Genomic DNA, 15194 nt, shown 5'->3' with positions numbered 1-15194 from the left:
AGCATTGAGCCTGCTCAATCCATTCAAAGCCTTATACACCTCAATCAGATCACCTCGCAGGTGTGGTCTCCAGGAGCTGCAGTTTGCAGAACTTGGAAGCCTTTCTTCATAAGAGCAGCCCTTTGTTCCCCTCACCAATCTCATTGCCCTTCTCTGTACTTCTACCAGCAGCTCTATAGGTGTGGCCTGACCTTATATAAGCATATAATCATTGCTCAGAAAACTTCATATCTGACTACACAATTACTCCCAGGTCTTTTTCATTTTCTACCACCTTAAGTGTAGTACCACACAGTTGGTACGTTTCTCTGGGGTTACTTCTACCCATATGCAGTACTTTGCATTTGTCAAGGTTAAACTTCAGTTGCCACTTCTTAGCCCATCTGCCCAAATTATCCAGATCCTGTTGCAGTAGCACACTGCCATTAATGTCATTAACAACCCTGCCAACCTTTGTATCATCTGCAAACTTCGACATTAAGCCTGATATACCTTCATCAATATCATTGATAAATATACAAAACAACAGTGGACGTCCAAGAAGAGCAGCACCCATTGATTACCACCCTCTGTCTTCTTCCACTTAACCATCCTCCTTTTATCCATTGTAGCGAACTTACCCTTAATACCATTCTGCTCCAATTTGTACAATAGTCTTCCATGCACAACAGTGTCAAAAGCTTTCCTGAAATCCAAATATATGATATCAAAATTATTTTTTGCATCCAGTTCCTTTGTAACCACATCATAATATCCTATCAAATTTGTCAGACAAGACTTTCCCTTAACAAACCCATACTGTGTCTGAATTATTGCTGCAGTCTTGTCTAGATGATCCTGCAATGCATCTTTAACCAGTGGACTCCATTATTTTACCCGGAACAGAAGTTAAACTAACTGGTCTGTAATTACTCGCGTCACCCTTCGATCCCCCTTTGTGAATTGGGGATACATTTGCACATCTCCAGTCCGTGGGAACCTCCCCTGAGTCCAAGGACGCTCTCATAATTATGGCTAAATTCAAGAAGTTGAAATTGTTTGTGGATCCTGAATCCTTAATCTTGTCTAACTCCTGAAAGTTATTCGAGTTAGACATGATTAAGCGATTTAGAAATTTGTTACTTTATCTGTGGTAAAAGTATCAATGATCCTCAGCTAGTTGTTGATAAGCTGAATATTTTGTATCCATATTTAAATGTAAGAAAGTCTTTAAACTTGAGGTACCAGTGGCCTAGCTAATAATAACCAAGAGTTTAATAATTTTACAAAAAGTGGAAAAGATATTAAAATCAAAATTATTACAATTAAGAATGAACAAAGTACAAGGAGCTCATGGAATCTGTCCAGGTATATTTGAAGAAGAAACAAAAAAAAGGTGAGCCAACCTCTAGTTATTATAATCAGAGCATCCTGGTATTCAGCAAAAGTCCAAAGCAACCCAGTGTTAAGACATCCTTTAGTCTCTGAATTTTGCCCTACATCTATGTCTAAATCGTATTGATTATTTTATTTTGCCACCTTTATTTTTAATTCTGCCTTTTCACCTTATCATTATTTATGCTGTTATTGATTGTATATGAATATAAATTTTTAATTTCAAAGTCAGTTTTTTTTGTAGGTTTCAGTTTCAAGGTTAATTTTAATAGCCTTTTAACTTTGTTTAGTGCAGTGTATTTATTTTAACATCCCTTTGTAAAAATTACTTGTGAATTTCACTTTTATTGTACCAGATAATATGCTATTTATGATTCCTATTTTGAATTATAATAAGACTACAGTGCTAGTTTTTGATTAAACAAACCTTCAGTCTCTCTCTCTCGAGCTCCTCTCTCTCCGGCTCTCTCTCTCTCCCTCTCTCTCTCTCTCTCCCTCTCTCTCTCTCGGTCCCTCCCTCCCTCCCTCCCTTTGGCGCCTCCGTAGCCAGGTGGGAAGGAGCGGCAGTGCGTAGAACACGCTTCTTGATTAGACCGGGGTTCGAGCCCGTCACCACCAAATACGGAGGATGCGGAAAGGTCAGGGAAATGACCACCGCATGATCCCGGAGCTGACCACCGCATATCCCGGAGCAATATGGCCTTAGTTGCTAATGCTCCTAAAAACCAAATAAATAACCCTCCCTCCCTCCCTCCCTCCCTCCCTCCCTCTCTCTCTCTCTCTCTCTCTCTCTCTCTCTCTCTCTCTCTCTCTCTCTCTCTCTCTCACTCACACACACTTCCACCCCTTAGCAACTTCATTGGATAAGAACAGCATGTTTTTGCTGGCCTCACACAGTTTTTGTACTTTCTTGACCATATGACCTTTCATGTATTATAATGACATGTCCAGCAGAACTGGCTATGACATTTATTATTCATTTCCTATTACTCAACGCTTCCGATAATGTCTTAATGTAACCTTTGATGAAATGCAAAGCATTTAATACAATAAATTTGGTATTTTAACAATGTAATACAATAAACCCCCTGTATTCGCGGTTTCCTGTATTCGCGGTCGCTGATTTACTATAAAATGAAACCTAAAAAAATGTGAATTTTAAAGTGCTGTGAACATTTTCCGCCATAAAAAAACATGGGCGTGGCTAAAATTATCTTTCCCGATCAAAACAGCACTCAGTGGGTGGGGGGAGAGGGGTGACAAAATCGCGAGCGTGGATGTTTCTCGCTAATCCTTGTTCAGTATGTGTTATGTGCTTGTCACGGAAGGTTTCGTCGTTTGCTTTTAATTTATATGCTCATAAATTTATCAATCTATAAATTGATATGCTTACAAAAGTGATAAATCAACCGTTTTGCAGTGTAAAACAGACTTTTTCTAGTGTGTTAATGGAAGAAAGTGACTTTATTGTGGACAAGTTCTTTCTAACCCGTACAAAAATATGGCTACGAATAACAAGGGAAATGTGAAAAGATCAAAGAAGGTGATGACTAGCGAATAAAATTCAGTTATTAGATAAAATTTCTGATGGTGAAAGTGTCTCCTCACTTTCTGTTATTGAGAAAATCTATTATAAAATCGATGAGTCAACGGTACGATCAATCAAGAAATCGGAAGAAAAATCCACCGTAGTGTCCGTGAAAACGCGCTAATTTCTTCAAAAATTTGCTCTGTAACTCGTGATGTTAAATTAGAAAAAATGGAAAAAGCTTTAAATCTGTGGATAGAAGACCGAACTCAAAATAAAATTCCGTTAAGTTCACTCATCATTCGTGAAAAGGCAAAACTCCTTTATCAACATTTTAGCGAAACTGGTGATAGCACTGGCGGGATACGTTTTTTAGCTAGCAAAAACGCTGGTTTGAAAGATTTGTTTGAAATTTCTAATAAATATTACATTTAATATTAAATTGTTTCTTATTTTCATTTCGATGCCATATGCTTGCACTTCACTATGTACAGGAAACCCTTGATTAATGCGGTTTTGAACAATGCGGTTTTAATTAGTGCGCAAAATTTTTTTGATACTATCCCCTTAATATATGCGTTATCAAATTTGATTAGTGCGCTGTTTTTTTTCTTGCGGTGCTTGGCAACTCACAACGGCGCCTAAAGCGGCAAATACGTGATACGCACTCACCAGGGTCTTCTAACTTAAATGAATGGGAATCGACTCCAAAATGCTCGACAGCAGCACCCCATACCATTCTGAAATTGAAATTTGCTCTGGTAACTCATATTCTTTTATTCTTTTATTATTAATATTAAACTTCTTTAATATTATGATATTAAAGAAGCAGTTGAGAACATACACAAATCGTGGGAAGAAATGACGAACAGCTGCATGAGAGCTGTCTGGCAGAATCTTTTGCCTGAATGCGCAAATGATTTTTGCGGTTTCATTAATCCTGTCAACAAAGGTATTGATGAAATTACTACAATTGGAAAAGACCTCGGCTTTGAGGAAGTAGATTCAGAAAACGTTAGAGAATTATTGGAATCGCATTCAAAAGACTTAAGTAACGACGATCTTCTTGAAATTGAGCATCAACATGCATACGAGGAAGAAGACGAAAATGAAGCAGAAGAAAAGCAATTTGCTCCCAAAGAAATTTCATTCAAAAAACTTGAACTATTTAATACACTTTAAAAAGCAAAAGAACTCATACTAGAGATTGATCCAGATGCAGAGAGAAGCATGAACGTTCGTTGAGGGTTAGATAAGCAAATTGATTGTTATCGCAAAATCATGGAGGAAAGGAAGAAAGCTACCACTGTTCAATTGAAGTTAGATAAGTTTTTTTTGCAAAAAATAAAATTTAAATCATACTATCTTTTTTTTTTAAATTTAAGAACTATGCAGCGCATTATAGGTACGTATTGAGTAAGAAAAAATATATTTTTACAATTTCATAATTTTCAAGGATTCATTATAATTATTCCCATTGTTTCTTAAGTTTGATTAGTGCGGTTTTAATATGTGCGGTATATTTCAAGGATTCATTAACCGCACTAATCAAGGGTTTCCTGTACTGTCTATGTACGTAGTCATATTATGAAGGTACATATAATACATACATAGACAAAATTTTAGACTAGTTTTTCTTATATATTTCATACTTTGGAACAGAACCTCTTTATTACTATGGGAGCCATAACTCAGTTTTCGGTATTCGTGGCATTTCTCAGGAACGTAACCCTCACTATTCGCGGGGGTTTACTGTATATATTATTTTCTTTTTACAGTACATTGACCCATTGAATGCTGCTTACTAATTATATTAGGTGTATCTTAGTGAATTTTATTAATCAGTCACTTACTTGTCTTAATTTACATTGTTTAGAAGGAGAAGCAGATGTTACTCAGTCAGTCCCCCTGAATCATAATGCTGCTCATCACAAGATTGCTGTCCGTCCCAAGCGAACACATGGACTCCCACGGCATCGAAAAATGCAGCAGGTAATTTTAAATTATTTATTTTAAGATACAAGTCAGAAGGTTGCTTCGCTCCCTTCTGCCTTGTGTCACACGAACCTAAATTATATTTTTATATTTTAATATTTTTTAGTGGTGGGAAACCCCACACACCCCATTCTTCAGTATTTTTGATTTGTTTTCTATTAATACAAAGAGATTTTCAGCTGCCTTCAGTTGTGATGTTAAGTCAACACCAACCTTAGATAATGTTTGACTTTGACTTTGGTTTATTGTCATACTAAAAGCCAGTTTCACAGGAAACTGTGTTCGTTATAAAATGAAGTTATATTCCCCTTCGTTTGAATACATATGAATCCGTGGAATATATGGTTTCGATCTAGCTCTGTCACCTGTGACATGTTCAGAAACCAAACATTTCTTTCTTATTTCCATTACACGTAGTCTTGTGATTGTGATATAAAAGTAGTCTTTCATTTTTCTGCAAAATCTACCATTGTGCAGTGTAAAACAGACTTTTTCGAGTGTGTTAACGGAAGAAAGTGACTTTATTACGGACAAGTTCTTTCTAACCCGTACAAAAATATGGCTACGAATAACAAGGGAAACGTGAAAAGATCAAAGAAGGTGATGACATTAGCGAATAAAATTGAGTTATTAGATAAAATTTCTAATGGTGAAAGTGTCTCCTCAGTGGCAAAACATTATAAAATCAATGAGTCAACAGTACGATCAATCAAGAAATTGGAAGAAAAAATCCGCCGTAATGTCTGTGAAAACGCGCTAATTGCTTCAAAAATTTGCTCTGTAACTCGTGATGTTAAATTAGAAAAATGGAAAAAGCTTTAAATCTGTGGATAGAAGACCGAACTCAAAATAAAATTCCGTTAAGTTCACTCATCATTCGTGAAAAGGCAAAACTCTGTTATCAACACTTTAGCAAAACTGGTGATAACACTGGCAGGATAAGTTTTAGCTAGCAAAGGCGCTGGTTTGAAAGATTTGTTTGAAATTTCTAATAAATATTACATTTAATATTAAATTGTTTCTTATTTTCATTTCGATGCCTTATGCTTGCATTTCACTATGTACTGTCTATGTGCATAGTCATATTATGAAGGTACATATAATACATACACACATAAAATTTTAGACAAGTTTTTCTTATATATTTCATACTTTGGAACGGAACTCCTTTATTACTATGGGAACCATAACTCAGTATTCGCGGCATTTCTCAGGAACGTAACCACCGCAAATAGTGGGGGTTTACTGTATATTTAAAATATCTTAAAATCGTGGCATCACTAAAATCTATTTTATTCTAAAATATCTTGCCTTAAAATGCCAAGCAATTACACCTACCTATTCCGTCACCCTTTTCCATAGGCATTTAACCTCACCATTTGTAGTTTGTGGACATCATTAGGAACAACCCTTGTGAACAACAAGATCCTACTCACATGTAGACACTATATTGTATATATATAGAAAAGGTTAAAACACGTGCAGTACATGCACGGTCTGATAACACGCTGTCATGCTGATGAAAACCTATCATGTTACAAACTTATCTTAAAGTAGTAGAAATTCATATCATGATCACCTTTCTTAATTAACAGTAACACCTATATCAGCAGTTGCCAACCTTTTTTGACTCGCAAATCCCTTTCAACATATTTTTATTACAAACCATTAAGCCTATATTCTCTGAAATTCTATAATAGTTCTGAATTTTCATTTTAAAATATTTCCAGTACTACATTTTTAAAAGTGTTATTGCTTAATAATATAAAATTATTAAAGTACCTATACATAACAATGGTCTTTGAGAATGAAAAAAAATTTAGTATGGATAACATTTATTTAACACAATATACTGTAAGATAGTAAACTAATTTTAAGGAATTGTGGGAGATGTGATTTCTTTCATTGGCAATTCTTTACTTTATATTTAATTTTATTTATTATTAGTTATAATTTTTTATAACCCTTTAACCACAGCCCACAAGCTACCTGACTGCTTTTTATGATTAGAAGGTCCAAGACCTTTGGGTTATAATGTCATTTACTACTTTTCTTTTTGTGGGGAAAAATGTATATATCAATAGCTTATAAGCAATTACGGGGAATAAGCTATTGATATACTACATTTATCACCACAAAAAAGCATCAAGTAGTAAATGTTCATTCTATCAACCCAAAAGATCCTTAGGACTTTAATCATTAAAAAATACTACGAATTCATGTTAAAAAGAATTTTATACTGTATAACATTCAAATTCAACACAATATGACATGCTGCAGTGGACTAGCATGTTTACCAGTTTTTTCTGATATGTGACTGAATGGTGCAGTACATATTGTCAAGTTCTGACCCCCTCCCCCCCCACTAACATCCTGTTGCACGCTCGCTATGTAAGGGCGCATTACCAAATTACAACTAAATATAAATTTTGAACTTGAACCGAGCCGCATAAATTAATATTAAAACTATTTTGTAGTTTACAAAAATATACCTATATAGAATCTTAGTGCGAACCACCTGGAACACTTTTGGGACCACCAATTGGGAACTGCTGATCTATATGTATTACTGTATTTGACGGGCATATAAGACACTTTTTTCCCAAAAAAAATGCCTTGAAAAATTCACCCTGCATCCTATATGCAGAAGTGAGCCCTCCCTCATCGGCATCGGGGTGAGCAGGCAGGTTGTATTTTGCCATTCGGTCAATAATTTCGTTTCTGAAGGATAATGGGACACCCTAGGGTACTTTTGGACTTGTGGAGTTGTTTGCAATCAGTTCCAAGAAGTTTTGAAAGCCAGGAAACACAGGAAAAGCCTTAGAAGGTAATGGAAGCTTCAAGATTCTTCTCCAGGTTTCTCAATAGTTTGCCGATCCTTTAAAACTTTAAAAGGATTCTGAACGGCGGGCCAGTTAGTTCTGTGTGTGTGGGTTTTCGTGATGTTGAGTGTGTCTCTGTGTACGGTAGTGTACTTTAATTGTGTGATGTGACTATAATCACGACAATGAATTGTAATCATTGTGGGTGACTGAAATAAAATAAAGAACAGTGTTAATTGTATACCAGTTGTTTTTAATCAGAACCCCGTTTTGTAACAATATTAGCAGAAGGACAAGGAATTCAGAATTTTTCTGAAACAGAAGGTTGTAACCATAAACCATGCCTTTGCATGAATTATCAATGTGTAGAAAAACATCAATTACACAAAAATTACCAGCAGATTATGAAGAAAAAATACTGGAATTCCATAAATTTGTAATAAATGCACGAAAACAAACTTCTTTTGAACTTGGCCAAATAGGAAATATAGATGAAGTCCCACTAACTTTTGATGCACCATCCAACAAAACTGTGAATATCAAAGGGTCTAAAACAGTGTCAATAAAAACTATCGGGCATGAGAAAACACATTACACAGTACTTTTAGCCTGCTGTGCTGAAGGCACAAAATTACCACCATTTTTAATATTTAAAGGAAAAAATTCCAGAAGGTGTATTTGTTTATGTTCATCCAAAAGGATGGATGGATGAATCTGGAATGAATTTATGGCTCCAAAAAAATATGGGCAAGGCATTCTGGTGGTCTCTTAAGGACTCCATCTCTTCTCATTAGGGACCAGTTCAGAGCCCATAGAACTGAAGTCATTAAAAAGAGGGTGAGGGAATTGAATACACAGGTAGTTGTCATTCCTTGTGGACTGACAAGCCAATTGCAGCCTTTCGATGTGTCCATAAACAAGCCATTTAAGCAAAATATGAGAGAACAGTGGAACAAATGGATGGGAGAACTCGATCATGAACTCACACCCACAGAAAGAATGACGAGACCCACCATTGAACAGGTGTGTGAAGGGGTTAAGGAATCTTGGAGAAATATAAGTGATAAAATAATTATAAAGTCTTTCAAGAAGATTGGAATTAGTAATGCCCTTGATGGCGCTGAAGACAGTGATACCAACATTAGTGAGGAAGAGTATTTGGAATTTGAAGACTAATTTTTTTTTTTTTTTTTTTTTTTTTTTAGTTTTCAAAATGACTGAACTTTCCCTTTGCAGAACACTGTTTTTTACCATTCCCTCACTGTCTTTTTGTTCATTTTCAATTCTAGTGGTAGTTTGCTTCAAATAAAATATTTTCTAATGTAGCTAAGATTCTTTTATTTATCTTTTAAATTGCTGTACTGGTAAATGAATAATAATAATTAAATAATGTATTATTATACAGTATTAGTATTTTTCTTACTGTTCTGATCATGTGTTTAGGATAAGCTTTTTTCCTATTGTATACATTAGAATAAATATTAAATGTCTAAATGCAGTAAAACTTTTTTTCCTTAATTTTCCTTTCTAAAATGGGGGTGCATACTATATGCCCATGTGTCTTATATGCTGTCAAATATGGTATTTCTGTGTGCATACTCAGGCATTTTAACCTTTTCCTATACCCCGGGGGCTCACATCTGGTGAGAATGGGCTTGGCACACCCAGGGTCCTGAGCTAGATATCATCATTCTTCTCTTTCTTGGTGATTCCTTTCTACTTCTCTCTCTCTCTCTCTCTCTCTCTCTCTCTCTCTCTCTCTCTCTCTCTCTCTCTCTCTCTCTCTCTCTCTCTCTCTCTCTCAGGATAACTAGGAAATTTTTTTTGGCTGTTGCAACATAAGCCTCAGGCTTTCTTGCACCATATAGCTAATAATAATAACAACATACAATATGTCTGCACATGAAAAGGACCTTTTTCAGTACTAAAGAAAGCTTATAATTTTCTTCTGAATTTCAATTACTTTGTGGGTTATGTTTTTCAAAAATGTGTATATGCTACTTTTAAAATAACCTATGAATTCATTGAATGCACTGAGCACAACATATGCTGAATGATCTTCTATGTGGGTTTCTTTGTTTTTAGTCTGTTTTGGTATTCCTTAGCTGTTACTGTCCAAGCATTTTAATATTCCTTTAAAATATTTTGACTAAAATAACCTTATAATTTTCAGGCAAGCTGTTATTAAAAAAAAAAATTGAGAAACATTGAGCTACCTGAATAGTGGCATCTTCATATTTTCCACAGTTTGTGCCCTTTTATGCTTGTCTAATTTTTCTAAAATACTTTTAGTTAATTCTGCTAATTATTTACTTTTAAAAAAGATATTAGGAGCATGTGCTTACCTGGGGATCGATTGATTTCTGATAAGTATAGTTTTCTCTAAATGTTTTGGGTCCAAACTGGAACGAAAAAAATTCCATTTTAGATGTACAGAAGTTTAGCAGTTTATCTCTCTTAAGACAGATATTTCAGTCAACACTACAATAAAAGAATTGATGGAAAACGAGCATTTTATTGAAGCACTCCTCAATGTTTATCACAGCAATACAGAATATTAGTTGAATCCTTATAATAATGCAATATCCCCGTTCGACAGTATCAAGAGTGTGGAATATGCCATCTGCAGAATAACATCTCATCGTGGACAGCACTGTAGGCGGTAAAGGTGGTGGATGAATGTGGCCATCGACATCTGTCTCGCATTGTTTAGGCAAAACCGGAGAGTGAGAGTGACACAAATAACCACTGACTTCAACAAGGGAGGTGCCAGAAATGTCTCCACCAAGACCATCGGGCGATCATTAGCCACAATAGGTTATGGGATTCGCCGACCCACTAGAGTTCCATTGCTAACACCACGACACAGGACTCTATGCCTCAACTGGGTGAAAGAACGTTGGCACTGGGCCTTGGATGATTGGAGATGGGTCTCCTAGTCCCATTTCCTTATTTTGAACAGACAGGAGGGTGCGTATCTGGCAGAAACCACATGAAGCTATACACCCATCACGCAAACAAGCAACTTTTCAGGCTGGTGTATGGTTGGTAATGGTCTGGAGCATGTTCAACTGGCACACGTTGGGACCACTGTTACGTTTAGATGCATCTCTGAATGGTCCCAGTTACGTGTCCATCCTTGCAAACCATCTGCATCCCTTCATGGTCATCGTGCACCCATATAGCAATGGACTTTTCCAGCATGACAATGAGCCTCCCCACAGAGCTGTGGTGACTAGAGCATGGTTCAAAGAGCATTCTGCAGATTTTACCACCATGGAATGGCCTTCCTGTTCACTGGACACAAACCCTGTGGAGCATCTTTGGAGTGCTATGGAAAGACCCATTCAAGCTTTGGATCCTCCACCTACGAATGCGATGGAATTATGGACAGCAGTGCAGCAAGCATGGATGGAAATATCTGTGGAACGCTTTTGTGAACTGGTGGACTCAATGCCTCGCCAAGGCGAAAGGTGGACCTACCCATTACTAGGTTGGTATCTCATGATTTCTGTCCACTCAGTGTATATATATATATTTGCAAATACACTAATGCTAGGAGCATAGTAAATAATTTTTACGAATTTGAAATACTGGTTAAATCATCAATTTGGAAATTGCAGGGATCTCAGAGACCCGGTGTCACAAGGACACAGGGATGCAAAATTTGAATATTGGGAGTATAATGTCTATAGAAAGGACAAACAAGGCAGAGGGATAGGAGTTATGCTCTTAATTAAGAAGCACAAAGTGTAAAGTGTATTTAGTGTCTAACGGCACCAGGGGTTTCCCCCATCTCCGCATTGCTTTCATTGTGGGTGTACCAGTTCACTGGGAAGGCCAGAGATTTAAAAGTGTATGGATATTGTACATGTGTAGTGTTGTGTTCTGTTGTTCATCTGGCCGTTTAGCCGCTGGACTCCTACTGAGGCCCAACGTTGCCCACACTTGGCCCCGTGGAGGCAGACCAGGTACACCAGTATCTTTAGATAAGTACTCTGGCAGGTCCTGCCACCTAATTTCCTGAGATTTCAGTGGCTAGGACCTATATATATATATATATATATATATATATATATATATATATATATATATAAAGGGGGGGGGGATAAACGCTTCGCTTGAATCTAATTAGGCTGAAAGAGGTTGCAAGTGTGTCAAGTTTGGCAGTTAAAATTTTTACGTTGTGTGGGGCATTCGCTTTTCGCTGGCGATATAGGTAGAGTGGGGGGGAAGAGACAGAAGGCTGGGGGAAAAAGACAGAAATATGGGGTCAATAGGGATGGCGACCCCAGGTATATCAGTGGGGGCATGCCCTTGCCCCACCAGAGGGAAAAGAGGGGGTGGTGGGATTGGGAGGGGGCAGAAAGACCTTCCCTTCACCCCACCAGGGATAGGGAGAGAAAGTGGGCTGGGCAAGGGAGCCCTGCCCAGTTCGCCATAGCGGCAATTTGCAGTGCCCTCCAGCAAGTGCAGTCTGATGATGACTCATTGGTGGGGCTTGGTCCTTTTCTAGGTGTGTGGGTTCATCCTGGGAGCGATGACATCCTGGCTGGAGCCACTCCCATTGGTTCCTAGGTCGATGCTGTTTCATTTATTCTGCTGCATATGACACCATTTGTCCTTAGTATTTTGCTATCCTTTCCTCTGTGTTGATGTTTTATTAGTTTGCCTTTATTTATTATTTGTGGTCATCTGTTCGTTGGTGGATGGCTATTTCTGTTCGTCGTCTATTGAAGACGTCAAGTGCAAATCAGCTGAGGGCTTTGTATTCACCTTCTGAATCCAGTAGGTGGTACTCTTGATTTTTTGGCAAGTATTGAATCTCAGTTATAAGTCTACTTCTGTGTTCTTCGTAGCATTCACAGTCGTGCATAATATGCTGCCAGGTTTCAGGTTCTCCACAGGTGCATGTGGATTCTTCTATTATTCCGAGTGCGTTCAGTTTTGCTTTAAATGGGGCGTGGCCCGTCAGGAGGAAGGTTGTATTTAGCCCAGGATAGAACCACGAGGGGGCTTTTGGGTACATTTTTGCGACTATCGGTATGAAGCTTCTTGTAACTTAACCCTTTGGCGAAATCTCCCATCTGTGCTGTCAAATCTTCAACATGTGAGCCACTATTCGTTGTTTCTCTGCCTTCCGGCTGTTGGTTGGGTCCAAGGTAAAGTCATAGATGGAGGCAGGTATATCCTTGGACAGTAAATACATGAGTCCACATCTAGTCACCTCGAGGTCCAGCAGAAGAGCTCCTGCCAGGACCTGCAGAGCGTGGGTGCTCACCGTTTTGCATGCCCTAGTTATAGTTAGAAGTATGTTTTTTTGGATAGTGTCCAGCAGTCTTCTGTTGACCGCGGTTTCGGCCTTCCTGAACCAGATTGGCGATCCGTAGGTGATCGCTGGGATGAATATTGTTTTATAATACAGAGACAGGGTCTTCTTGTTGAGTCCCCAGTCCCTGCGAGGTACTCTTGCTACAAGTGCTGCATAGTTCCTTAGTTTCTCTCTCAAGTAGGTGAGGTGAGGTGTAAAGGACAGGTTTCCATCCAGGATAATACCTAGATACTTTATTTGCTTTGCTAGTTTAATGGTGGATCCCGCTATCTTTATTTGCAGTGGTCGTCTGATATTTAGAGAGCCTTTTAGTAATACTGAGTTTGTCTTGGTTGGTGAAATCATTAACATATGTGTTTTTGCCCAATTCTGTAAGGTTTGTAGTGCTTGCCTGTGTTTCAAGTCCCGTTCTGGAGTCCGCTTCCACCATTAAAATGACATCAGCAAAGGCCTGACTGGCCACATTTCCCAGGTCCAGAGCCAAGAAGTCATAAAAACCATGTTCCACATTAGTGGCCCCAGGACAGATCCCTGTGGGCAGCCCCTTCGGATGCTTTTAACAACTCTTTGGAAAGTTGTGACGACCTTAATTTTCCTATCCGACAGATATGCCTGGACACTGTTATACAAGTTTTCTGGGAGTGCTGCTTTCCGGAGTCTGCCAAGGATGCTGGGCCACCAGACGGTGTTGAAGGCCCCAGCAAAATCCACTGCTATTACCAGAAAATACTTCTTGTTACTTTGGGTTGCCTTGGTTATGAGGTTTTGGACTGCTTCAATGGTAAAGAAGCCTGGTTTGAATCCATATTGCCTGGGTGATTCCAGGTTGGCGGTTTTGTAATGGTTCATGATCCTTTTGTGGAGCAGCCTTTCATAGAGTTTGCTTAGGGTAGAGAGTAGGGCTATGCGGCGATATGAGGCCGGTTGGTCCGGAGGTTTTGTTGGGTTTTTTAAGATAAGTTTTAGGTGTGCAGTCTTCCAACTTGTTGGGAATTTCCCAGTTTCCAGGCATCGGTTGAGGAGATTAAGTATCAGGTTCGGTATATATTCCACGGCTTTTTTGACCATCTCTAGTTCTATGAGATCCGGGCCGGGACATTTCCTGTTGCGCATTTGCAAGGCCGCACCCTGTAATTCATCGACTTTGAAGGGCGGTTCTATTTCTTGGGTTCTATACGTTTGGTTTGCCTGGCATATTACCTTTTGTTGTTCATTAAGGATATCTGGTGGTTCATGGATGATAGCACTAAGGATATTGGTAATAGATCCCTCCCACGTTTTAGTCAGGCTCCATTGGGCATCCTCGTTACAGTGGATGCTTCTCCCCTGGGGAGCTTGTTTGTGGTGATTTTATACACTACACCCCAGGGGTTCTCGTTCCCTGTCTTGGAGACCAGGTTTTCCCAAGAGGCTCGCTTGTTCTTTTTAATTTTTTCTGTATAGTTGTTTCGCACCTCTTTGTATTGTTGCCGTAGTACTGCTACCTCTGTTGGTGGCCATGTACTCCGTGCTCTTTGGAATTCCTTCCGTTTTGTCTGGACCTGTTTTCTCAATCTTTGCAATTCTGGAGTCCACCAGGGCATGTCCCCCGACTGAGGGGGTTTTCCTCTTCATTGCTGTCTCTGCTGCTTCAGTTATGATACTGGTGATTTTCTCTTGGAGTGTATCTGGGTTTTTAATCTTACTGTCCACCGCCTGTCTGGCCAGTTCCTCCAGCGTTTTTTGCACCTTGCTGGTCAGTTGTACTCTGTAGAGTTCCCAGTCTGCCTTTTGGATTGCGAATCTGTTTGCCAATTGTCTGTTTGTAGTTTTTGTCATTGATCTTCTGATTTGGTAGGTTATCGTACGGTGATCCGATGTGGTCCAGGCATTTTGCACTGTCCAATCGGTCACGTGGGCTTCAACATTCCTTGTGGTCAGGGTGATATCAATCGTGGCTTCCCACAAGGTATTGCAAAATGTTGGCAGATTAAAGGGTTGGTTTTTGACTGTGAGGATTGAATTTGCAAGGAATTCGTCCAGCCTTTGTCCATTTCTGATTCCGTGGCGGTCTGGTGTGGCACTGTGCCAAACAGGGGAGCGGCAGTTTACATCTGCTCCTACAATTATTCTTTGTCCTGCTAGGGTTGTCTGGATGGATTGG

The 15194-nt window shown here is 38.7% G+C and overlaps 1 protein-coding gene across 1 annotated transcript in view; it reads left to right on the top strand.

The window, feature by feature from the left end:
* LOC150090593 (uncharacterized) overlaps positions 1-15194 on the top strand; it is a 135611-nt gene that overhangs the window by 100677 nt on the left and 19740 nt on the right. The window contains exon 8 of the mRNA XM_090386636.1: positions 4779-4894. Coding sequence (XP_090242762.1) covers positions 4779-4894 — 116 coding nt within the window. The remainder of the gene's footprint in view (positions 1-4778; positions 4895-15194) is intronic.

Source organism: Mastigoproctus giganteus, chromosome 1 (assembly GCF_048544385.1).
Source record: "Mastigoproctus giganteus isolate SK-2022 chromosome 1, ASM4854438v1, whole genome shotgun sequence".
Taxonomy (NCBI): Eukaryota; Metazoa; Arthropoda; class Arachnida; order Uropygi; family Thelyphonidae; genus Mastigoproctus; species Mastigoproctus giganteus.
This window is presented reverse-complemented; position numbering and strand designations above follow the sequence as displayed.